The following is a 27681-nucleotide window of genomic DNA, read 5'->3' on the forward strand; positions in this document are numbered from 1 at the left end:
AGTCCAAAGAGTTTACATTATTTTGGCATGGTAAGTGCAAAACTTAGAGAAGGTTCTTTATTTTAAGGTCCATGTCTTCAAAATGGGAGAGAGTTATTTCACTAGCTTGAAGTGCAATTGAACATTTATGATTCTCTGTTTTCAAATTCTAGTCTGTCCACAGAGGTACTTCTCAGAATCTTACCATTTCCAGGGAACTTCTGGAAAACATATAGTAGGGCACTAGAGAATGAACTGGGTGGTGAACTGGGTTGATGAAGCTTCAGATATTCCTGATTAACAATTTATCTCTGTTCCCATGTGAATTTTTAAAATTCTTGATAGTTCTGTTAGTGAAATATTTCACAGAACTATCTGAGCCTAAAGCTTAGTGTTTTTCATAGACAAATTCATGTATGTATTTAAATACATTGAATTATCTAAGGATTGTCACTAACATGTAAATCAAGACAACAGAGGTACTCTGCTTTGTTTGAAACTTCACAGTTTTTTTTTTCCATTTAGAAAGATCATGTCTCTAAATATCACAGGTTGCTACAACATGTCAGAGACAGCTGTTGCTATTTCACTGATTTGATGGACAGGCGTAGACAGCTGAAAACTTAATTATGCCTTCTAGTGACATGGGTATTCTCACATTCCCACCTTAAAAAAATACAGGTGCATTACTTTCCTTTGATGTAATGTTTATACAAAAGTCAGAAATTTTATGTATATTTAAAATTCTGGGCACAGGTAGTTGTTTATATTAACTATAAGTTGCATTTCAGGATCTAAATATTCGATGTTTTGAATTACCTATTATGAAAAAATGATGATGTGATAGAGAGGGTTAAGGACTACTAGTTTAGAATAAAAGAATTATAGAATTAATTATTTTATTTAAGTGTATGTTTGGAGGCAACAGCTGACAGTACTCAAGCCTTATTCTTAGCTTTGGGCTCAGGGATTACACATAGCAGTATGCTGGGGATCGAATCAAGGTCAGTCAGATGCAAGGTAAGCACCTTACCTGCTATATTTTCCCTCCAGCCCCAGAATTCTAGAATTTAACACAAGCTTCTTATGGATAGATATTTATGAAACCAGGTAAAATCCTGGAATATACTAGCTCAAAAGTACAGACCTTACATATACCAGCTGCTTTAAAAAATCCTATTATTTTGTAATATAATTCCCATAGTTTATTCTGTAGAAATAATTAGCAAGAAATCTTTTCCAAATCTAAATTGTACCAGACAAAAAAAATCCTCAAAGTTGGAATATTAAGTGGCTTTTTAAAAATATCCACAAAATTACATAGTGAAATAGTAAATCCTCAAAATTTAAAGAAAAAAAATGGATGGATATAATATTATACCATTTTGCTTCTTAAAACAGGAATCATTGCACAGGAAATGCAGAAGAAAAATCCTATTATAAAATCAGGTGGTAAAATTACTACTAAATTGTTATTTCTTCTTTATCTATTTCTTTATTTCCTAAATCATAAAAAATAATTTTACATAATGGAAGGGATTCTTTTAGATGTGACAATAAGCACAATTTTATAAGACATGAGGACTGACTTAATCAGCGCTCTTCTCTGAGCTATTCTGACTTTGGGGCATTAACAGGTTTAAGTCTGTTTCCCCATTTCATTAAAAGTCAAGCCAATTACATAAAATAGGCTTGCAAACCATCATACACAGTGCTGCATCCATAAATGTTCCTGCTATTATTATTATTATTATTAATGATGAGAATAAGAACCATTACAGTTAGATGACTTGGGAACACATTCTATCTCAATGTAAAATGATACTATTAGAAAGGAAAGGCAATATATTCCAAGTACCTTAGGTAGTACTTTTTCTTGTGTACATTATATTTTCCCTTTTGCAAAAAGGGCCATGCTGAAATATATATTGAAAGATTCAAAGATAATAGGCTTTTCTCTATAATACTGTCTATGAAAAAGAAAAATGCTTGGTGAATAAAGGCTGAAGATGATTGAGAGAAAGGACCGACTTGAGGATGTGGACAAAAGGGCACAGGAACCAGTTTTAAACCACACCTTAGTATCATGATATTAAGATAAACATGAAGCTTATTGGGGAAAAGAATGTCTTCAGGCATGCTATTGTTTATAAATTTTACTAAGGGACGCACAACAAGAGAGTGAGATGGAAAAACAGTGCATCTCACAAACTGCAGTGACCATGATATGTTTTAGACAATTTTCAGATACAATCCTGATTAAAAAAAAAAAGCAGTCAGTCTTAAATTTGTACCATGTGTGGCTCTGTTTTCAGCCCTTGTAAATTGAATTATGTTTCTTTTAATGCCTTTTCATTACTGCTCTCACAGAACAAAGAAAAAATCATGATAGGATGTCAAGTGAATTCCAATGAATCCTGTCCTAAAGAGAACAGAACAGTGAGGACAGTGAGTATATAACCTCTTTTAGGGCCTAGATCAATGGAGTCAAGTTGGTTTACTAGTAGTGATTTTCTTTTTTTTTTTAAAGTTAGGGGTGCACCAGTTCTCAGAATTTTTTTCTTTAGTTTTGTCATGTCACAAGCAACCAACATGTCACTCTACCCCATCTCTACCCCATGTTCTTTCCAACGAACTCAAAGGTGTCACATGGCAGCTGACCATTGATTTCCCATCTGCCCTGTCACTACAAATTCTGATGGTCTCCAGTGCTCATACTGTGTTGTTATTCATGAAATTTATGGTACCTGATGCACTACCATTAGGAAAACCCTGGAACAATAATTTAATGTGATCTCTTTTATGAAATTAGAAACCAACTCAAAGAACCAAATAAGAAAAAGAAATCTATCTTATGTCTCCCTAATTAACTATAATCAAGAATATTGGAAATTTATTATCAAGGGAATAGTAATGAAATAGTCCCCAAATGTAAAATTAAAAGACTATTTCACATTGAACTTTACCGTACAATTGTAAAAAGTTTAATATTTTTCACTTTTAATTGTCGAAGTGAAAGAAAATGTTCAAATTTCAGAATTTCATGTCAAAAGAAGAGAAACTCTGGACACATTTTACTGCAGTGGGAACTGAGTTTAGTCCTGTTTGATGGATTTCTGAGGAAGCAGAGGGTTCCTGTCCTTGCCACTGGCATTGCTTCCAGGCCAAGGCTGCATAATAACAAGCCTCTTCTGGATTCCAGAGCAAGGTGCTCGCTATGAAATAAAGTATTTAACATATCCATGCTACCTTTAACTTCATAGCTCAAAGAGCTTTTATAATAGCCCATTAATTCATTAGGCTTCAAAAACTCTGAAGGGCATCTTATCATTACAGTTTTACATGTAACTGAACAAGAAAGGCAAATAGTCAGATGTGCCCTTTAATAGAATTTAGATTTTTAACTATCCAGTGTTGGGATTTTTTTGTTTTGCTTTTAGCTTTTGTAACCCTAAATAAAAGCACATGTACAATGAGTCATTTGCAAATTCAAAGGATTCTGAATTTCACTGAGAAACCCAGGATGACTTAATTGCTAACATTGATAAGTCCTGGCTATCTGGACTCAGGAGAAGGGGATTTACATTTATCAAATGAACTCGAATTCATCTCCCTGTTATGGTGGGAAGTACAAAATCACTTGGTAGAAGTCTTTGTGTAGAATGCCAATGACATCTACAGAAGTTTTAGTAAAGAGAAAAAAAATTCAGCATTCTTAAAGATTATAAATAGGTGCTAGTACAGAAAAAAAGGACAGGGTTTAATGCATTTGCCTCGTACACAACTAACTCTTTGTTTGTCTCTAGCACTCAAATGGTTCCCTCCAGAGTATCTAGTGACTCTTAAACACAGAGATAGAATACCTAAATACCAAATGACACCCTTTGGGACCCTCCATCCTCAAATAGGGCTGGGGAGCTAGAGATGGTATAGGAGATAAGAGTCATCCCTTTCACATGGGCATTTTCATGTGTAGTCCTGGAAGTCCTCAAGCACCGAAGGGTGGCCAGAATAATCTCTGACATTACAGGGTTCAACAGCACCACATTCTAAAATTGAATCAGCATCCAGATTGGATGTGAATTGTCTTGGGGGCCATTTGGGCTTCCTGAGCATTGCTTGAGAGATACCAATTTCAAATTTTTAATTATCAACAAGACATTAATCTAGTACTCACAGTATACAACCTACTTCTAATGCCCTGAATCATTTTAGAAAATCTGTTACATTTACAATTTGTTATGTTATGCAGGCTGGAGCTATAGCACAGCAGTAGGGCATTTGCCTTGCACACAGCCGACATGGCTGACCCGAGTTTGATTTCTCTGCCCCTTTCGGAGAGCCGGCAAGCTACTGAGAGTATCTCGCCCACATGGCAAAGCCTGGCAAGCTACCCGTGATGTATTCAATATGCCAAACACAGTAACAAGTCTCACAATGTTACTGGGCCCACTCGAGCAAATCGATGGACAATGGGAGGACAGTGACAGTGACAGTTATGTTTACAAGCTGATATTGAGACTGAAATTTCAATTTAGAGTTATTTGCTTACATTGAAGCCTTGTTTGCTAAATGTAGAAAGAACTCAGAATCTTGATGAATACAAAGAAATCAATGAAAAGTTATAGGATTATATCAAAATCTCAGCCTTATATACTATAAAATCATGTTCTGATATGCCTGTGCCACTGGGTGATCTTCTACAAATCATGTGACTCCTTTAAAATTTTAGTATCTCCAGCTGTAAATCAAACTAACAATACCTGCTTTATGGGTTTGTTGAAACTACTAAATGGAAATAAAGTTTTTTATAACATTTCTAATAAATTATAGAATGCATAAAAATAATTTCTTCCACATGGATGTAAGCAGGTAGATAGGAAATGGTTCCATGGCAATGGGATACCTAGGAAGTAATGAAAACAATAGCCCTGAGGCTGCAAAAAACCCACCTTGCAGACACAGGAACTAAGGTTTGATAAGACTAACTGGCATCAACAGACCCAGAAAAGGCTGGACCTCCCTACGAGAGAAGCTCCAGCAGAAAAAAGGCCAAGAATTTTTTGTTTTGGGTCACACCCGGCAATGCAAAGGAGTTACTCCTGGCTCATGCACTTAGGAATTACTCCTGGTGGTGCTCAGGGTACCATATGGGCTGCTGGGAATCGAACCTGTGTCAGCCGCATTCAAGGCAAATACCCTACCTGCTGGTCTATTGCTCCAGCCCGGAAAGTAATTTCAAAGAGGACCAATGACCACTCCCAAGTCTACCCCTCTGGCAGCCACCCTAGCAACAGACTCTTACCTAGGTAGAAGTCTCACAGTAGAAGCACAGTGGGAAAACCTATAAAAACTACCTTGAACAAAGGAAGGGTGTGTATATGTTGCCTGAGCCCATGTGCTGCTTGTGCCCATGTGGCTGAGTACTTGTGGTGCCTTATCATATGTGTTGCCGACATCTCCCTTCTTGAGATGTGTACCAGACCTCGGTCATTTGGAGAAACCCACGATCTTTCTCCCAAGCTTTTTATACTCTCTACCTTTTCTCTTCTCCTTTCTCTTCCTAAAAGACTCCAAATAAAGGCTGTTTTCACTTCATTGCTCATCTCTTTCTGAAGTTCTTTTCTGTGAGATAGGGCACAGACCTCTAAGGTCTGTGTAAGGTCTAAGACTGGTTTTCCTTTCCCTCAAAGAGCAATTCCTTACTCCAGCCTCAGTCAGTGACTACCCAAGAAACTGGGTGGTGGGGTTTAACTCCCATGCTGAGAAGACCAAACAGACTAAGCTATGGCTTGATGGCCACCTCAAGGGCTGGCAGGACTCTGTGATGCACAGGGTCTCCTGGAAGACTTTATAAGTACTAGCCTTCCCAGCTGGTCCTGGGGTGGCAGAAATGGATCCGGAGAAAGTATCTCCTCTCTGTATCACATAAGCCAGCTATGAAGGGCCACCAACTTCAACATCAACACAAGGTACACTTTTAGAATCTGAACCCTTTTAGAATCTGAAAAGATCAAGTGATATGGGACATCATTATTCCCAGGTGAGAGTTTTACAATGGCTACAATATTAAAAAATATTTAAAAAGAAAAGTCATTAAGTCAGGAGAGATAGTAACAGAGGGTAAGGTACCTTGAATACTGCCAACCCCAATTCAAATCTCCAGCACCATACGTAGTCCCCCAAGAACATTCAGGGGTCACTTCTGAGTATAGAGCTAGATACCCTGACCACTCCTTGGTATCCAAAGCAAACCAAAACAAGTTAAAGCAAAGCAGAAGACCATATTAATATGGAAATAGAGCAAAGGACCATTGGTCCTGCTTCATCTAGTCCTGATTCTTAGGACAGTTAAAATTTCACACTAGTTTTATTAGCAGTTTGTTTTCAATGAATGGAAGCTCTAGGAAGAAACTCTGAGTCCATTCTAAAAATCTTCAAAATGATACAACTCTACAATAGGACCACATACCCATAAATAGATCTTTAGAACAGAGGCAATGAATGTATTTTTATAAGCAGAGAAGCTTAGTAAACACATAATACTCTGAAATTCATTCAACAATAAATCATCACAATAAATGTATTATTTTATCATTGACTCCCACTTTACAGATTAGGAAATAGCGATTAAATGATAAGGCCTAAATATTAGTGTATTACTAGACTTGAGGGCCAGAGCGATAGAATAGCACTTAGGGCGTTTGCCTTGCACACAGCTGACCTGGGTTTGATTCCTCTGCCCCTTTTGGAGAGCCCAGAAAGCTACTGAGAGTATTCTGCCCACACAGCAAAGCCTGGCAAGCTCCCCGTGACGTATTTGATATGCCAAAAACAGTAACAAGTCTCACAATGGAGATGTTACTGGTGCCCACTTGAGCAAATTGATAAACAATGGGAGGAAAGTGACAGTGACAGTGACTAGACTTGAAGAATATTGCAGAGCAGTATCACTGGTAGTTTATAGCACAGATCAGTATATCACTTTTATAAAATCTCTGCATATGACATACTACGTAGCTATATTGTAAGCACAGAGTAGGTAGGATAAATGGCAAGAAAACAACCAGGAGAATCCACTCAATCACAGAATTTTAACATTCCAATTTCTTGACGTATTATGTTTACTCAAAATAAACTTTGTCTGACTTCAAAACTCCTGTATTTGAGATGGTACTGTTAAGACATCTTTCCAGTCTCATTGACATCAATGCAATTACAGAAAAATTATCTTGTGACTTAAAACCTTTTCTAAGTTTAGTTTATTTATTCTAGTTATATCAGACAAAATATAAAATAGAAAAATCTGTTATAAAGTGTTATCAATGCTATGGGCTTAGTACTAGAATTCTTAATTCCTTGCATATGAAGAAACTAAGACTAGAAATGGCATTAGCTTTGTCCATTATTATTTTACAACAGATAAAAGTCACACAATTAACAAGTGTGAAATTGAGAATCGAATTTTTTTTACTTGACTCTCAAACCTAAATCACTATTCACCATTCTACAAGACTATATATAGTGATGCAAATCATTTTAAGTAAGAACAATTTTAGGGTTATATGATAAGTTTCAACTATTGACACATCTATGTGTGAATAAATAATGTTCCTGGCAAAGAATGATTAGCAAATTCAAAATACATCTATCAAGGCTACTGCCATAATTCTTAGTGTCTTTTGCGTCATTTACAATGACCAACACATTCTATTTGTCATTTTAATAATAATTCCTAAAATTTTAAAAGGATGCCATTCTAAAACATTTTTAAATATTTTAAGCCTAAGATGGAAAATGTTTTTTCCATTTTCTTTGAAGTTCTTAGGCTCAAAATAAAAAGTAAAATTAGATTAATAACTTAATCTCCTCATCCCACCTTTAATTAGAAATATGAGACACCTTGACAATTTCTAACAAAAGCAATTTAAATATCAGAACATAGAATATATGTTATTTAATATTATATACTATAATTTATTTCTTTATTATGAATAAGATATAAATATGGTTCATGAGAAAAAGATAACAGAACCAGACATTACAGAACATTCCAGATGTTAGAAGGGGAGAGAATGAAAGGTAGATGAACAGCGAACATTGAAATAGAATAAGGTAGAGAAATTACACACAACCAAGCTCCACAGATAAGAAAGATGATAGTTAATTGCTACACAGTAAATTATTCAGTAACGAGGAACTAAGCCCAGGACATAGGTTTTCACTATTTTATCTCACCATTTTATGACTTTCTTATATTTCAAAGCTATTTTCTGCCTTAATTTTCCTAGAATAATCTTTAGATATTGATGGCATACCAGAGGAAATGAGAGAGGCTTACTGTCATCCAAAATGAACACAATGCGTCTCTATAAGGATCAGATAAATTCCAAAACTATTATAAATAGCTACAGCCTCTAATTTTTAGTCTTTACATAACAATAAGTCTTTCAATTATATGTTAAACACATTCATTTTATAATTGTCCATATATTTGATTATTGGGTCTCTGATGAATATAAAAGCATGTATTTTCAAGTTAAAATTGTTATAAAGATAGAAAAGTGATTTATTTGTGTGCTTCAAATATATTCAAGCAATCTATTTTGCTTTTCGACATATGTCAAACTGAGTTATTGTTTGCTATTGCTGATATGCTCCAGACCCCGATAACTCAGTACCTGTTGTCTATCCAGACGCATCCTCTTGGCAGCATTTCTGCTCTCACTTTCACAGGCCGAAGCCAAGATACTCTCGGCAACTGCTGAAGTAAGGTGGGAAGGAATAGGTCGAGACTAAAAAAGAAAGAGAGAAAAAAAATGAAAAACTTATTTACACTATCATAAAGAGATGAATTATGTTCTCAGAAGAGTTCACAGGATGTGCAGGAGTATCCATTTATTTCAACTGAACTTAATTCAATAGAAAGAGGAAATGAAAGTTGCAAAGATGAAAAATGAAAGGTAGTTAGAGGTTAAAACTAGAATTGCATCACAGATACATCATTCATTGCCATTGTTCCACTGTCACTGTTTAGTCTGGACCATTAAGCTAGAGTTTGACAAGATAGTGACAAAACTGCTGACCAGAATTTACCAATAAAACAAGTACTTTAATTCTTTTTTCACATATGATAATGCACAACAAAACAAGTGGCAGGGCTGAAACATAGTTGAACTGGAAAACTGACACTTAGACTACGTAAAATAACCTAGATTAGTTGTGATACAGTTGGCTGGATTTTAAAATCCTTTAAAATAGGTTAGGTTAGTTTAAAAACAAACTAAGAAGTCAATCTTAGAAAAATTTTGAGAGAAAATCTGATTAAATTGTGTGTATCTACATGCATTTATAAGGTGAATTGATACTAACTTAATAGGTGCAAGTTTGAAGTCCATCTTCTATGTATCCCACATAGAAATTAATTAACCCCCAACTAAGTTCCTAATTAACTACAAAGTATTTGCAACTCTCCACATCATTTGTGATAATCAGAAAAGTTTTCCATTCTTTTTCCCATAATGACATACAAATTCGTCTAACTGAAGGATGAAATTCTTAATGATATTGAACATTTTATTGAATCAAAATAAATTGTAAATACAAATTAAACCAGATGAAATAGAAAAATATGAAACTACAATATAAATTTTAGGAATCTAGCATCTAGAGTAGTAACTTTCTCAAAGCCTTAAATCAAAATAGGTGGATTTTATACTTATAAGCCTCTAAACTAATATAGGTCTTTTAAATTCTTTTTGTAAATAAACATACTTTAATTGCAATTGATTATTATTTTAACTTAGCATGGTGGCAAGGGGAGGTTTGAGCTGCATTCAGCATTGCTAGTATTTATTTCTGGCTCTGTGCAGAGGGATCATTCTGGAAGTGCCTGGGTATCATATGCATTGTTGGAGATCAAACAAGGTGAAGACTGAACCAGGGTCAGCAACATGCAAGGAAAATACCTTAACCCCTATATTATCTCTCTGGTCCTTAAATTTGATTCTTACATGTCAAATATGACTGGCTAACTATGGTATTTCAGCAATTACTCCTTGTGGAATTTGTGTTTTGAAAGTGGAAATTAGGTTTTGATCTTGAATAATCTAGAAATATTTTTTGCAAGCTCCTCATCAGATTTCTTCAAACTACATTTTTCTAGGCTAAATGGAGAAAAAGTGTAAGCCACAGCCTCTGTTTCCTAAGGCTGTAAGAACTATCAAATGGCTAGAAACATATGATAATAAGGGATAAGATAATGGGAATGCTTTTGTTGTGTGTGCTAAAAAGGAAGAGCCTCCTATTTTGTCAAGGAAAAAGCAGAATAATTGGCTTGAGAAGGAAATTAGAGAACTAGTAGTACATGCTAGTAACTGAAAGTCAAAATAAGACAACTTGCAAGTGAAGGAACTCAAATGTGTAAATATAATTTCAAGACACTGATTTTTAAAATTATACTTTGTGTTTTTCAAGTACGAATAAGCTCAATTATAGCTCATAGTAAAATATATTAAGCTATCTCCAAAATTATGTTATAAAAATTGCCAAATAATGACAGAAAATTATATTAGAAACTCCATAGGAATTAGCTATATAATAATGTTTATCTCAGTTAATTTGAGATTTGAGTCAAAGGTGTTATATAAAAAAGTTGGAATAAAAGACCATTTTGTTACAAAATATGTTATTTGTTGTTAAAATTATTCAAAGAAATTGAGAGGCCACACTTCTAACATTATATTGTTAGACCTTTTATATGATTATAGGAGTTGAATTACAGAACATAAGTAAAACAATCAGAATCCTACCATTTTTTTAATTCTCTTATACCATTCTACACGGAATTTGTAGAAATAATATCTATTTTCTTCATATCTCCCTGACTAGTTTTGATATGTAGTTAGAATTATGGTATGTAATATTAAGCTGATTAAATTTTGGTAATAAAAAAGTGCCTTAAATGCACATTTATCAAGAAAAACAACAAAGTTAAATATCCCTAAAGTAAAATTAATAAGTAGTAGTTCCTTTAAGATTTATTTTAGATTTTTAAAACAAAAGAGAAAATTACTTTAACAGTAAAAAGTGTTAAGAATGATAATTTATATAATTTTTATTTTTGATAAAATAATAATGTGGTCTCAAATATTTTAAATTGAACTTTTAGTTCTAGAATAATAATAATAATAATAATAATAATAATATCTAGTATAATATTGAACTTAGAAACTAGAATAATATTCTGATTGAGAAAGGTATATTTTATAGTTTCATGGATAATAATTGTATTTTAAGATTTTAGAAAAAAGTCAATTTTAAGATGAAACAATCACACACTAATTTTTTTAGTAAGTGCAAAGAATAAGAAGCTAGGATATAATTAGAAATTGTCAATAATTAAATATTAAAGTTGTTCTGAATGATTGTGGAATCAATTTAATATAACTATAAATGAAAATGGAACAATTCAGTATAAGCTCCCTAAAAACTTTAGAAGAAAATGAAAATTACAAATTTTCCAAAGCACAAACTGAGCTATAGAACTAGGTTTCATTCCTCTAAATTCTGCTGTATACTTAGTAATTTTACATAAATAATTATTAACAACATTCTAGGAATAATACAAATTATATTCAACTTAAACTAGGAACAAATATAATCATTTATATATACTATATATGTATATATATACATACATAATGCAAACATAATAATTGACTCAGAGTTGTTGAAAAGGGAAATTCAATAAAATCCATATTACAGTTTAAGATATATGTTTTCCTAATTTATGATCTTAAGGAATTCATAATCTTGCATACATAATAAAATATGTACCACCAAGTCTGTTAATTTAAAGATAAATATTATCAAATGGAGTCTTTAATGTGTAGGCATTATTACAAAAACTTTAGACATATTATTTGTCTTCCAAACAATTCTCAAGAAAGGTACATAAATCACTTATTTTAGAGAAAAACATAATGAAGTTCTTGCATAATTTGTTCAAGATGATATCATTATGTACATGTAAATATACGGATGCATGCCTAAGTCTCATAATAAATTGGGTGTAATAATTCGCATTAAAATTTTTATTCTTATTTTTACATCTAAGGCCTTGGTGTGCTTAAATAAAGCTAGAGCTCTTATATACATATTCTTTCAGAAGAATACATTTATAGAAATCTCCATCTTAATTGAGGCAAGGAATATGCTAGGATATCCCTAAAATATTTTTCTTACAATAATTGAAATCTTAATATATTTTTATATAAATCCTTTAAAACTCCTTTCTGTTAATAATATCAAGATAAAATATAAGTTCTACACATACTCAAACTAATGCAGTCTAAATTCATGTTGCAGCAAATAAAAGTGCAAAAAAATTACTGAACTGGAAACATAATAAAGCTTCATTTAAAATGAGAGTGAGGAGTCAGAGCTCTCTTTCTGTGTCATGCAATCCTGGTAAAAATCTGTTAGTTCTAATATTGATGAGCTAATAAAAATGCCAACACTCTTCAACAAATGGAGATCAATTATACTGTGTCTGGTTTTGAGATACTAAATATGACCATCTTTTGCTTATTTTTACTCCATAATCTGGCTTTAATCTATTATACAGATCAAATGTACTTAGACCAAGAGAGTGAGGAGGAAATTAATCAGTTGTGCTTCTGAGGAAAGTGATTTTATCACAGAGAAATTTAAAACTATTATTTAGTGGGAGTCCTGAGAACCATCTCCATGGGAACTCGCTGTTCTTCACTACATATAATAGCTAAGACCTTATTCTAATATTACTGCTTTAGGGTCTTTCTGACAGATAATTAGTAAAGTATGTTAAGGGCTACAGTCAAGAATTCTACCAGGCACAAGAGCAGAAGATGCTCTCTAACACAAAATCTTCCATATAATAATTGCAGAGCATTTTGACCAAATGCAAATAATTCAATGGATAATTGATTTTAAACCAGTGTTTGCTTTATGAGTTGGATATAATTCAATTAAGACACAATTTCACATGTATCTTAAAATTTTTGAAATAATTATTTAAACTGTATACAATCATATACTCTACACAATCTAGACCTAGATTGACAGGTGTTACCTATTTCTCTCTCTGAATATGAGGTAATACTTACCAATCCTTCCTCACTAATTATCTCTCCATAATTAACTGTCATTTTCAAATGGGATGAGTTGATCTTTCCTCAGCACCATTCTTATTTCAATAATTATCTATGCCCAAATCAGTAGTGGTTGTTTAATTAAACAGATGGCTAAACTGTCACTTAGAGCTTTTGGAGTTTAAAAAGTCACATTTTAATTGGGGACTTTAGATGTGATTGCTGTTGGCACAATATAAGTGTGTCTTTCCTTATATATACTTGTAAAACTCACTACCATATTAACAAACTATTCTTTTTTTGGGGGGGGGGGGTTTAAACCTGTAAACAAAATTGAAGTCCTCGGAGCATCTGCTGTAGGAGGAGGATATATTGCATATTTCTTACAATAATAAAAAAAGTAAAAAAGAATCAAATATGTACACCTATGTGGTTTAACATGGTACTCTCCAGACTACTCTTCAAAAATAGTTTAATCAATATTAGATACTGTAAGATTGGAAGGTGGCTAATATTCACCTAACACATTAACAAACTACTTAAAAATGAAGCAGATAACTTAGTCTGGATAGGGTCCTAATTTAATATTATTTCTGTTTATCTTATTATTTTATAAAAAAAAACCTAATCTAACAATTATGAGGGAGAGAAATCTAAATCCCACTCCCTAAAATGGTCTATTTGCATCTCAAGGCACAACTGTTACAGGTTACATGGGAAAGTTTCAATTATTTGTGGAATGGAGTAATAGTTTAGTAACTAAGAGAGAATGACCTGGAAGTTGCTTGCAATTTGTGAATTAATTTTTAATATTTAATTTATCTGAGCTTCACTAATTTTGCTAGGTTATCATTATTTCTATTTTTATAAATGGCAAAACTGAGGTTCAATGAATAAGTAGTGAATAGTAAAACAATCTCTTTATCATGAGTTAGATTTCCATGAAGGGTGGTATATAAAATTAGTGATATTCTCATTTATGCACTCACAAAATTTAATATGCAAGTTTTATATGCCAGGAACTATATCAGGCCCAAAGATATAGGAATAAAATCATTGTTGTTATTATGAACAGCATTACATTGTAAGCATATGTAGTGCCTGGTACATAGGGCATAATACACATACAAGAAATATGTTTAATACACACTCAACTTTTTGATAGGCTAATATTTACAAATCGAAAGATTTTTTTAAAAAACAAAGGCAATGTTGACAGAAATAAATAGCATGAGGATATATTGTCTTTTTCATACTTTCTACTATGCATGTATATGCATACACATAATAATATATATGTACATGCATATAGTAATGTATGTAAATAAAACATAAATATGGTATATCTTGTGTGTGAGAAAAATAATGTATTTTTATTTGACATGTCTTCTCAGGTTCTGTTGTGAATTTTATGAAAGTAAAATATATAAACTCTAAATTTTAAATTGTAGATGATTGAAGATAAAGGTTGTAAAAATTGAATCAAATAGGTCACAGGCCTGGAATGTACCTTTGACCATTTGTTATTCCCTTACTATATTTTTTATATTCCACGCATGAGAAAGATCATTCTTTATCTGTCCCTTTCCTAATTTTACTTGTTACCTAGCTTTAGCTTTTAAAATATCAATTGCAGAACACTATGGGACTTAGACCATGCGATAAAATTAGCCTACTCTGCCAACTAATCTTTACCACAAAATATCACACCAACAATTAGCTATTCATTCACTCATCTTACATTCACTAACTTTTAATTTAATTGTGTATTGAGCAGCTAAATGAATAATAGACACCACTGTGGGTGATAACAGAGAGAATCAATTTAAGAAGCAGAATACTCAAGGAACATAACTTCTTATCAGGGAGTTAAGGCCCATATATAAGTGACAGTAATATAGGACAGGATAAAGTAAAACTACAAAAGTACCACCACAAATTACAATTCGCACACAGAAGAAAGACATTTAAGGCTGATTTAATCTAGAATTGAGATTTAAATATGTAATTGATTCAGTCTTCCAAGTAGTTCAACAAACTGAGATAGTGAGAGATTTCCAGTAAAGGAAGTCATTGAATGCAGTTTCAGATTAAATTCCCTCTTATCATGTTCCCCAGAAGCTGGGGAACATTCTAGGTGGGATATTTTATTTTTGTTATTTCAGGTGCTATTGGGTTTTATGTTATTTAACTTTATTTTTTTCCCATTAGTAGTAAAAGGTGAGGGATACAAGGTTCACAAGAAGTGGTAAATCAGGAATCAGACCAAAGATCCGCTGACTGTGTTATACAATGCCTTCCTGCAGAATTACTCACCAGACCTACTCATTTCCTAGTAGAGAAAGAGGAAGAGGAGGTAGTTTCCTTATTAGAGTAAATTTCCTTATTAACATAAGTTTATCCAGGGATATGGGCTGGAGCGATAGCACAGCGGGTAGGGCGTTTGCCTTACACGCGGCCAACATGGCCGACCCGAGTTCGATTCCTCCGCCCCTCTCGGAGAGCCCGACAAGCTACCGAGAGTATTCGATATGCCAGACACAGTAACAACAAAGTCTCCAATGGAGACGTTACTGGGCCCGCTCGAGCAAATCGACAATCAACGGGAGGGCCTTTACCTTTTACCTTTAACCTTGGGGTAGTAATCTGGTTAATCATTTGAGGTATTTCATTTTTTCTGCTCTAGGAGTAGAGTTAAAATGATACTGATTTGTAGGTAGGCATTGTTCTAAAAACTTTGAAATTGTATTGTTCTTTGATAACTGTCTTCTAACATCTATTTTGTGGATAAGAAATGTGTAAATTCAATTTCTGTTTAGACCATCACTTATTTTTTTCTAGCGACATTAATATATTTCTAGGATGTATCTATTGTGGTTGATCTAAATTGCACCAAGTTATGTATTTTTTTGTTCATCTAAACTTTTTATTTGTGAAAAACCTTAACTTAGAGTTGCTCTAGTTCTCTGTCCTTGAAAATTATGGTTTTTAATACTAAAATATTTCCCCTCCTTACCTGTTTGGATATATACTATTTTAATTTAATTTCTCCAGTGAAATGCCCGTTAAATCGTTATTTCTTATTCTATGCTCCAATATTTTATATTTTCATATTTGACTATTTTAATCCTGTAATTTCTAGCTACATGTTAGTTTATCAGTTTTCTCTTTAGCTGTAGTCTATCTTCTATGCAACATGAAATTTTATGATTCGAGATAATTAATAATAGTAAACATGTAGAAAGTATATTGTTATTCTAACTTTATTCATTATAAAGATTATTTGGGTGTGTGATACAGAAATTTTTACTGATTAAGAATCAAAACTATGATTTTTGATTCTCAATAAAGGACTATGTTTTTTCAGAAATTTCAGTTGCATAAGATGGCATGTTTTTATGGACATATTTCCTATTAATGATAGGAGAGAATCAGTCAAAATGAATTCATGCTAAGATTCCTACGTACAGTTCTCATATACATTGGGATAAAAACTACTTCTCTGATAATTCTCTTTGAATTTTTTATCACACATTTGAATTTGTAATTTTCTTTATGTCTATCTGTATAAAGAGGGAATACATTTTTTTGTTTAGATTTCAATTAAAACTGTAGATATCTTATGAACCTCATAAGTATGAGGTCAAAAATATGTTTGCACTACTTACATTTATTTTCTGTCCCAGGCATAGTAATTCCTATCTGTGTTTGATAAGGATGAGTACTTAAAATGATGATAGCACAGTGGTAGGGTGTTTGCCTTGCATCTGGTCGACCAGACCGACCTGGGTTCAATTCCTCTGCCCCACACTGCAAGCCTGGCAAGCTATCCATGATGTATTGGATATGCCAAACACAGTAGCAAGTCTCACATTGGTGATGTTACTGGGCCCGCTCGAGCAAATTGATGAACAATAGGAGGATAGTTACAGTGGCTTAAAATGATGATTCTCCTCTATATTGCATGATAAAGAAGTGATATATAAATGTAGTAGAAATACCAATTATCAACAGATGGAACATTTGTTTTGTCCAGAAAAAGTATTACTGAAAAATGTAGAAAACAAAAGTGGACTAAACTGTAATATCAGTGTCCCTCTATATCATTTATCTAAAAATTATATTGGATTTTGTGTCATTAAAGCATTTCATCTCCCATAAATCATCACTTCAATGAATCATGATAATCAGGGAACATGAATTTTATTTTTCTTTATTATAGGGTTGGAGTGATAGCACAGTGGTAGGGTGTTTGCCTTGCATGCAGTCGACCTGGCTAACCAGTGTTCAATTCCTCCACCCCTCTTAGAGAGCCCGGCAAGCTATGAGAGTATCTCGCCCACATGGCAAAGCCTGGCAAACTACCCGTGATGTATTCAATACGCCAAATACAGTAACAACAAGTCTCGCAATGGAGATGTTACTGGTCCTGCTCGAGCAAATCGATGAACAAAAGGAGGACAGTGCAGTGCAGTGCTATCCTAAAAGATTAGGAAGAGGGGCTGGAGAAATAAAACAACAGGTTTGGTGCTTGCCTTACATGAGGCCAACCTGGGATCTACTCCCACAACACATATGGTCTCTTAGCTTAGCACCAACAGTGATTCCTGAGCACTGCTGTGATGTCCCCCAAACAAACAAGCAAACAAAAATTAGGAATAGAAGACAGAACTATAAAGCTTGCTTTTCATGTGTTGATCCTCCTTGCTCAATCCTTGACACCATATCTGGTTCCCTGAGCACTGTCAGGAGTGATCTCTGGCAGTGTGATTCAACCCACTCCATCCAACAAAAGAGAAAAAAAGGATTAAAAAGAATACATTGATATAAGATTCAGATAAAATTCAAATATTGATATTTGATATATTATCTTTATGCTTTAGAATGACTATATGTTGTACACTGAATTTTGAATGAGATATATTTAATTTCAACTCAAATTTTATAGCAATTCTTAAGTGGTTCTAAATGAAGCACCAATATTGGGATCCTGGGCTTTTATGAATGTGTATATTTCATTTTTATCTAACTATTTTATTAGGCATGTGTTAATTAATTTAAAATTATTAAGTAGTGAAGGAAATGGCTTTAATTTTTGTCAAGCATTCTTTCATACCATATCAGTTCATTATCAAAATTGAAGCTGACATTAAAATAACTCATGGGCCCATAATTTGACTTCATTGTAGTTATTCTGAAAAAAGTTGGAAAATACTTAAATGAAGTGTCCTGTGATTATATTATACAAATATTTTAGGATCCTTTTTTTGGATGATTTAAAATTTAAATAATATTTGATTAACAATATATTTAAGGTCAAGATTTATGAAGTAGTTATTATTTGTCAGAATTATTTTTGCAGATATTTACATGTGATAATGTGGCAACAATTCTCAGAGTTTTATAAATTAGGGGTTATTATGTACATAGGAGGCATCTGAGCATAAGCAGTTGAAATAACTTGTCAAGGCCACAGTTATGTTATGGTAGATCCAGAATTCCAAAACAGACTTTTGGGGGTACCAAATCTTGGACTTCTAGCCATCCAGAGTGTATTTCTATAATGAATAGTCATTTTTCTCAAAAATATAGAATATATTTCAGCAGTCCATTGGGGAAAATAACGACTAACGAGCAATAGATATAATGTTTTTTTTTAATGTTATTTAAGTCTTTTAAAAAAATCTCATATATGGTGCACACTGGAATCTCTCTTCTACATCAATCCCTAGCTATTCATACCTAATACATTAGAGAAACAGATCACAAACCCTAATAATCTTGACTTTAATAGAGTCAGGATTATTAATGGATTCAGAAACTTTCCAATACATTTATGCTCACATACATAAAAACAAAGAAGTTGGGAAAAAAAAGCACTGCAAGAAAATTCATTTAATCTAGGTGTGAAAATTAGAGCAAGATGAAATAGAAAAAAAAGTGCAAAAAAAATTACCTAATTTCTACTCAGAAGCAATCTAATGCCATCTATAAAGTCCAGATGAATGTATAAACTCACTCTAAGTACAACAAAGCCTCATTTTCCAACTGAGGTTTTCAATTTCTTAAAAATTACTTTTTTAAAAAAAATTCTTAAAAAGACTTGCTACTTATCAACTGTCTGAAAGCAGTAATACTTAGGTGGATCTAGATCTGTCCATTTTCTTTCACTCTGGAGAAGGCCTTTATGACAAGTCATCTAAAGCAACAAGTGGTATTTCAGTTAAACACTTGATTACCCTTATATGGACTGTAGCAGTGACAGAGGGGAAAGTACGTGAATGAGATGTTTCTTCTCATGGACTTACTCGTATCATCTCATTTTCTATGCCATGGAAGCATATGAGCCTGCAAGCACTGGCTTGACAAAATATTTATTATTGAATAAACAAAGGGAATAAATACTTCAGGAAGATGAAAAGGAGAAGGGGAGAGGAATACAAACAAGCAAACAAAAACCCCTTTGATCTGACATGGAAAAATAAAAAGGACACTAAGATGAAAAAAAAATAGTGTCATGGTTTACATGTGGGATTTTGATGGAATCTACGGCTGTGTTTTAATTAAAAACTCACCATCTCAAAACCACTTCTTTTCATCCGCCTGCAGGACTTGAGGTAAGTACGGATACGTTTTCTGGCACGCTCTTGATACTCAGGGAATTGTCGCCTGCATGAGTCAATGATAGCCTGGATCTTTTCTTTGGGCTGCTTAGAGATTGGGACCATTCGGTCCAAGTTTTCATCTACAAACAGCCTGACAAACATCTGTTGGCAAGAGGGAGACAGAGGAGAAGGGTTTGGAGGGCTGCTCTCTTCTGTTCCTAGCTTCCTGTCTTGATTACCAAAAGGAATATACTCTTCTGTCTGGTTTATGCACTGGAGAACTTCGCAATGGAAAGCCAGAAATTTTAATCAAACACCCTTAAAAAGACTTTCTAAATGGTTGGATTTTTTTTAAAAAAAAGAGAGAGAGAGAAAGAAAGATAAAGGAAGACAGACAGACAGACAGAGTATAATATTGTGTAAGAAAAATAACAGAAAATAACAGTAGACTGCAACAATTAAGCACCCCATAAAATTGTCTATTAATGATAAATATGGCTGCTACATTGCTACACTGCACAGTGTGCTATCTCTGAAAACAATGAACTCTTTGTCATGCATAGATAAACTAGGAAAGCAACAGAAACACATGATGACAGGCATCCTCTTCAGAGGAATAAACTGAGGCCCCCTTCATCCACTAGGTAAACATGCATACTCACACAACACAACTCCAGTTTTCAGCTCACATTTGGCTTTAAAATTCTAAACAAAACACAGCAATTCTGGTGTCTGGTTGGCAAAGAGTGTTTCATGTACTTTTTAAATCCTTCTGTAAATTAAACAAATGTGTCTCTAAAATATCCACATTTACCAACAAGCAACAACACGAAAGTGAAGTGGTAAAAAATGTGGCCACATTGGGAGTACGGCAGGACTCACATTAAAAGCTTTCAGTCGCTCAGCCTCCACGCCATCTGTCTCGTTAACTTTCTCAGAATCGTCATGATCATCGTGGTCGTCTTCATCCTCATCTCCCCTGTTAAGAGACAGGTCCTCAGCACCCCGGTCCATACTCTCATTTTTGCCAGAGTCGTAGCTTGAGTAGCTATGTGCAGGAGACTAAAAAGAAATGGGGGAAATTGCTGCTTTTAAACTCATTGCTTAAATTGATTTTTCTGTTGTTTTTAATTTTAACTGTTTTTTTTAATGTGTTGACAATCCCACAACTGGAACTTTTTAAAAATTGTAGCACTCTAATTAAAAACTTATTTCCTTTCTCACACCAGTCGCATTTTCGGTGTTCAAAAGCTACAAGAAGCATTTCCACCACCTACAGATTTATTGAATTTAGCTTTTTAAGAACAATTACTTTTTCCATTCAATATTCATATTCCACAAAAGAAGAGAAAAATCCATCTGTAACCCATTTTCTAAAAGAACGATTGAGTCATGTTTTCTTAGAGATCAAATGACTTGAGTTCTGTCTAATAACATTACTCTCTAAAAACATAAGGGAGCTAAGGGATTGATAGGTTGACTTGATGAAAAAATGGCCTATACAAAATATAATTGAAGAAAGTGATATTATTTGTAACACATTATATTTTTAAATCAGTTAATAAATTTTCTATGCAACTGATTTTTGGTTTCAGGAAAATGAACCAAATTTCATTGTAATCATGTTAGACCTTCTATAATTTCTGATGTATAAAATTTGAATGCAAACTAAAATAATTTTGACACAGTTTGATAATTGTATTCAAGACCATTAGTGTTTTCTACAGTAGTATCTCCTACTACTTTTTTACTCTAGCTTTCCATGTTTCACCACGGGAAAATGTCAATTATATGGGCACCAAACTTGTCTACCCAATGTATAAGCATATCAATTTCACCCCTAGGTAAAAAAAAATGTGTCAATAATTGAAATGAAGTTAAACCTAGTAGAGTCAGCGGAATGCAATTAGACTCAGTAGCATCACTTGAGAATCTACAGTCAACTGTACTAAAATTAAGTCATAGGTCCTTCCATTGTACATTAGCATAATACTCTACCACCCCCTTTCATGCTTTTGCTAAAATATGTGTTTTAGTCATTTAAAATTGAGAATATAATAGTAAAGAAATAAATAATTACAAATCAATATTAATTCCCTGTATTTCACAAATAATAGATACATTTATCATAACAGGATCTCTGTAAATTGTAGCAGGTGCCCTTCAAATGAACATTATTAAAATCTTTCTTTAAGACCTTCACCACCAGGGGCAAGGGAGATAGTATAGTGCATAGAGTTCTTGCCTTACATGTGACTAACCTGGATTTGATTATTTGGCACTACATATAGTCCCTTGAGGATTTCCAGAAGTAAGCCCTAAGCATACCATTAGGTATGTGCTACACTCGCCACCAAAAAAAAAAAAAGCTTTCAGAATTAAAAAAAACTAGATGTGCTCAAATATTATTCCATACAGAGAGTTATATGATTCCCAGAGAGACAACATATGTGTAACATGTTTCAGTATCACACTGAGAGAAGATATAATAAGACTATACTAGATCACAGATATAAAAAGTGATGTTATAATATAGCATCAACATAATTTCCAGTTTAAATCATTAACAAGATGAAATAAAGTGTGAGGCAAACAGTCCATAGTTCTAAAACTAATATATGTGTGTGTGTGTGTGTGTGTGTGTATTTGGTTTGGGGGTCACAACCAGTGGTGCTCAGGACTATCTTCAAGGATCACCCAAGGTAGGGCTCAGTGGCACCATATAGGATGCCAGGAATTGAACCCAAGTTGGCTGCATGCAAGACAACTACCCTACCTGCATTACTATTGCTCCAGCACTGTATGTATCATTTTTAAATAGCAAAGATAAATTATTAAAAGTACTAAATGTGCTTATTTGAACACAAAATATATTTATTTTTTCTACAGAAGATGCACATAACCCAGCATTTTGTTATAAGATCATACTTGGGTTCATAAAGGTTTTATAACATTAGCTACTAAAGATGAAGGAAATCTGATTTTATATATCTTAGAAAATTTTGGAATAAATCTAAGGCATGGACAATGACACTCCTCACATCTAAATTAAATTTTTGAATAACTGAATTATTTCTCGGCTGGAATCTCATTTCATAACCCTCATAGTGTTGAAAATCTAATTAGTTTTCAATGCCAATAAAATTAAGCTTAATTTTTACAAAGATTCCCACTTCTAAATCAATCAGTCCTCTGCAGTATTTTGTTAAACTATGAACTCTTAATATACTATGAAATTGGACACAGAATTAAAAACTGCTATCGCCTCTATTTTATTATGTTAATATACACTTTCCTTCAAACTAGCCTGAGATAGACATCAACACATATCCTCAACCTTTTCCCTCAGAACAACCAAGGATTGGTCTTTACAGAGATGGCACTCAAGACTGAGTGTAGAGCCAGGAGTAACTCCTGAGCATCACCAATATGACCCCCAAAACAAAAATCAAACAAACAAACAACCTCCCCCCAAGTCCCTTAGTTTCCTTTAAAAAAAATTTTGGTCTTAAAAAAAGGGGGAATGAAAACAGCTGAGTGTCTTGTAAATCATTTGTAAAAGAAGTATCTGGTTAAGGACTGTAATTCAAAATATAGAAAGAACATGGAAAACTCAATAGTAAAACAACAATCTGATTTTTGAAAATGGGTCACCAGCTTTACAAGGCACCTCAACAAAGAAGATGTCAACTAAGCACATGAACAAGTTTTCTACGCCATTTTGTCATCAGGGAAATGTGATTTAACAATAAAAAAGCAAAATTATACATGTACAGTTTAAGTGTGACAATATCAAATACTCCTGGGAATATGAATCAACAGGACCCTAATCTTCCTTGCTGGTAAAATTCAAAATGATTTGGTCACATGGTAGGTGGCCGCCCACCTACCAGATGGTCAGACTTCTTCGTCAAGATCATGAACGATTGGTTGGAGGCCCTTCATGTTCCCGGAGCGAACAGATGCCATTGGGCTACACTGGCACGCGACAGGGACAAATGGAGACGTTACTGGCGCCCGCTCGAGCAAATCGACGACTAACGGGAAGTTAAGTGATTAAGTGATTAAGTGATTGGTCACATTGGAACATAAAGTCACTTTTACTGCCAAAGTTAAATTAAATGTACTCTATATAATCCATCAGTCTCGCTCCCTGGTATCTGCCTAAGAAGTTTAAAACATATCTACAAAGATATTTTATGGAGGTTTATAAGTTATATTTATAATTGTGAAAAAAGTGGAGGGAGAAAATAAGATGCATGTTAATAAGTGGTAATCTCGAGCGGGCCCAGTAACGTCTCCATTGGAGACTTTGTTGTTACTGTGTCTGGCATATCAGATACTCTCGGTAGCTTGCCGGGCTCTCCGAGAGGGGCGGAGGAATCGAACTCGGGTCGGCCATGTTGGCCGCTTGTAAGGCGAACGCCCTACCCGCTGTGCTATCGCTCCAGCAAGTGGTAATCTAAATTATAATAAAGCTATGTAATAAAATATTATCAACATATAGGACTGGTCAATGGATGAAAGCTTGCCACAAGTGGAGGGCAGAAGGGAAAGCAGTTAGGGAGGGGGTGGGGGATGTGGGTAGTGGAGAGAGGGAAACTGAGGACATTGGTGGTAGGAAATGTACAATGGTGAAGGGATGAGTATAGGACCATTTTATACTAAAATTCATTATGAATAACTTTGTAAATAAATCACGGTGATTTGGTAAAATAAAATTTAAGAAAAGAATATGAAAATGTTCAAGTCATGAATACACATAAAGGAATCTTAAATATTGTTACTAAGTGAAAGCTGCTATAAGAAGTAATGTCCTTCAAACAAACAAAAAAAAAGTTAACGTTGGTTTTCTCAGGGTCTAACTCCTGACTCTTTTCAGTGATCTCTTCTGGCAGTATAGGGAGACCAAATGTGATGCCTGGAATTTGAACAAGGTTTGGCTCTGAGCAAGGCAATTAAGCACTATCTCTTTGGTGCAAGGATTTTGGAGCAATAACGTAGAACCCAGTAAGAGAAATGGGCTTTCTAATAAGCACATAAAATATGAAAGTTATTGTACTATAAACTCAGTTATAATAAGAATCTTGAAAGACTAAAAAAGCTTTCATTTCGGGAGCAATACTTTAAGTCACGGTCACGGTCGTCACAGTCCTCCCATTGTTCATCCATTTGCTCAAGTGGTCCCAGTAATGTCTCCTTCAGGAGAATTGTTGTTACTGTGTTTGGCATATTGAATATTTTAAGTAGAAATTAAAAATTTCTAAATTCAGAATTTTCTAAAAATTTCTAAATTCAGAATTTTCTAAAAATTTCAGATAATGCACTGTAGCACTGGCCTCCCATTGTTCATCGATTTGCTTGAGTGGGCACCAGTAGTATCTCCATTGTGAGACTTGTTGTTACCGTTTTTGGCATATTGAATATGCCACGGGGAGCTTGCCAGGTTCTGTCATGGGGGCAGGATACTATCAGTAGCTTGCCAGGCTCTCCAAGAGGGACGGAGGAATCAAACCCAGGTCTGCCGTGTGCAAGGCAAATGCCCTACTACCCTGAATGTGCCCGATCTCGTCCAGATAATAACTTTTAAAAATACAGTGATCATGGGAAGGGGGACATTCCCTGCTCATCCTTCATGCCCTACCGAGGTCACAAGTTGCCCCCCATGAGTGGCTCTCTGGCATGGCCATGGCTCTAGAGCCACAGAAACCAATCTTATAATTATCTGACTCTCGGCAGAAATACTTCCAGGCTTAACAAGTAAAATATCAGAAATCCAAAATTGCGCAGCCACAATTGTGGCGGTGTGACATCATTTGGTTCTTGTAACCAGCAGTAGAGAACAAATTACTTCACAATGCCTTTTCAGCAGGTCTGATATGGGGGTGTAAACTCTAAACAATAATGGTGCATCTTTTGTCGAAACAATGAATCTAATCAAAGTAGATAGTGTTAACTAGAATTCATCTGCCTCATAGGCATTGGGAGGGTTGGGAGGGGGGTATATTGGGGTTCTTGGTCATGAAAAATAAGTACTGGTGAAGGGAATTGTGTTTGATGATTGCATGACCGAGACTTAAACCTGAAAGCTTTGTAACTTTTCCCACAGTGATTTAATAAATAAATAAATAAATAAATAAATTTTTTAAAAAAGTAAAAATACAGTGATAGGGGCCAGTGAGATAATAAAGTGGGTAGGGTGTTTGCCTCACATACAGCTGACCTGCATTCAGTCCCCAGACTCATAGAGTCCCCTGATCCCACCAGGAGTGACCCTGTGCACAGAGTCAAGAGTTAGTCCTGAGCACCTCTGGGTGTATGACACCTCTCAGTACAGCTATAGTTAAAAAAAAAACGTGGTATTGGATTAATAACAGTCTCTCTCAGGCCAATGGAATAGAAATGAGAGCTGAGAACTATGCCCTTAGATAAATGCATAGTTAATTAATTATATAACATTAAATCATAAAGTAGGAAAGGAAAACTCTTTAACAACGGTTTTAACAATGGGTTTAACAACAGTTTCCAAATGGTTTTGGGAAACTGATAAGGAAGAGACTAAAGTACATTAAAAATAAATCAGTGATCTTTTTCATTTTTTATAATTTTATTTACTGAATCACCATGAGAGCAGTTACAAAGCTTTCGGGTTTAAGTCTAGGTCATACAATGAAACACCCGTACCTTCACCAGTGCCCATTCTCCACCCCCCAAAACCCCAGTATACTCCCATCCCACACCCTCCCCCTACCTGTGGGGCAGATGATTTCCACATTACTGTCTCTCTACTTTGATTACATTCAATATTTTGACACCAGACCCACCATTATTATTTGGGATTTTACCACAACACTCAGATTTACTGAAAAGGCAACAGTAGACAATTTGTTTTCTATTGCTGGTTATGAATAACATATGATGTTGCATGGCTGCAGCAGTGGCCACACAATCCCGAAATTCCGAAATTTTAACAACCAAATCTGGAGGGATTTCTGCCAAAACCTGTTTGGTTCCAAGATTTGTTCCTGAGTCTCTTGGATCATGGCCGTTAAGCAGCTTGATCAGGAGGCCAGAAAGGCCGTTCATGGGTGGCGACTTGGGGTCTCATTGGGATGGGGAGGAAAGGGCCGGTTCCACACCCATCCCATGAGGCCCCACGTGTCTCATCACTGCAGGCCCAAACCTGACTGTCCAGTGGCCTCTGGAGGATGGCAGCAACCAGGCCATCAGGGGGAACAGGTCAAGGCACAAAACCTATTCCCACCTGGGGTGGCCTAGCGCCAGTAACCTACTGTAGGGACTGGACGCAATTCTGTCAAAAGCTGCTGAGTTCCGTGATTTGTTTCTGAGTCTCTGGGATCATGGCCATTAAATGGCTTGATCAGGAGCCAGAGAGACCATTCATTGGCGGCGACTAGGGGTCTCATTGGGGTGGAAGGGAAAGGGCCGGCTCTTCACCCATCCCATGAGGCCCTGCGTGTCTTGTCACTGTGGGCCCAAACCTGACAGTCCAATGGCCTCTGAAGGATTGCAGCCACTGAGCCACCAAGGGGGAGCAGGTGTGGGCACAGCTCCCTTTTCCCCCTGGGGTGGCCCGGCGACAGTAACCTACTGTGGAGTCCGGACACATTTCTGCCAAAAGCCACTGGGTTTTGAGATTTGTTTCTGAGTCTCTGAGATCATGGCTGTTAAGCAGCTTGTGCAGGAGCCAGAGAGGCCATTCGTGGGCAGTAACTCAGGGTCTCGTTGGGATGGGGAGGAAAGGGCTGGCTCCACCTCCATCCTGTGAGGCCCCATGTGTCTCATCACTGTGGGCCCAAACCTGACTGTCCAATGACCTCTAGAGGATGGCGGCCACCAGGCCGTCAGGGGGAAACAGGCCAAGGCACAAAACCTATTCCCACCTGGGATGGCCTAGCGCCTATAACCTACTGCAGGGACTGGATGCATTTCTGCCAAAAGCT

General features: G+C 35.0%; 1 protein-coding gene across 8 annotated transcripts in view; it reads right to left on the reverse strand.

The window, feature by feature from the left end:
• NOL4 (nucleolar protein 4) overlaps window positions 1-27681 on the reverse strand; it is a 313852-nt gene that overhangs the window by 59959 nt on the left and 226212 nt on the right. For 6 of the 8 annotated variants that reach the window (XM_056138036.1, XM_056138034.1, XM_056138037.1 and 3 more), the window contains 3 exons: window positions 20600-20779; window positions 19688-19879; window positions 8661-8774 (listed from right to left, as the gene is read on the reverse strand). In XM_056138036.1, coding sequence (XP_055994011.1) covers window positions 8661-8774; window positions 19688-19879; window positions 20600-20779 — 486 coding nt within the window. The remainder of the gene's footprint in view (window positions 1-8660; window positions 8775-19687; window positions 19880-20599; window positions 20780-27681) is intronic. The other 2 variants (XM_056138035.1, XM_056138041.1) reach the window with 1 other exon arrangement.

This window comes from Sorex fumeus, unplaced genomic scaffold (assembly GCF_029834395.1).
Source record: "Sorex fumeus unplaced genomic scaffold, SorFum_2.1 ptg000128l, whole genome shotgun sequence".
Taxonomy (NCBI): Eukaryota; Metazoa; Chordata; class Mammalia; order Eulipotyphla; family Soricidae; genus Sorex; species Sorex fumeus.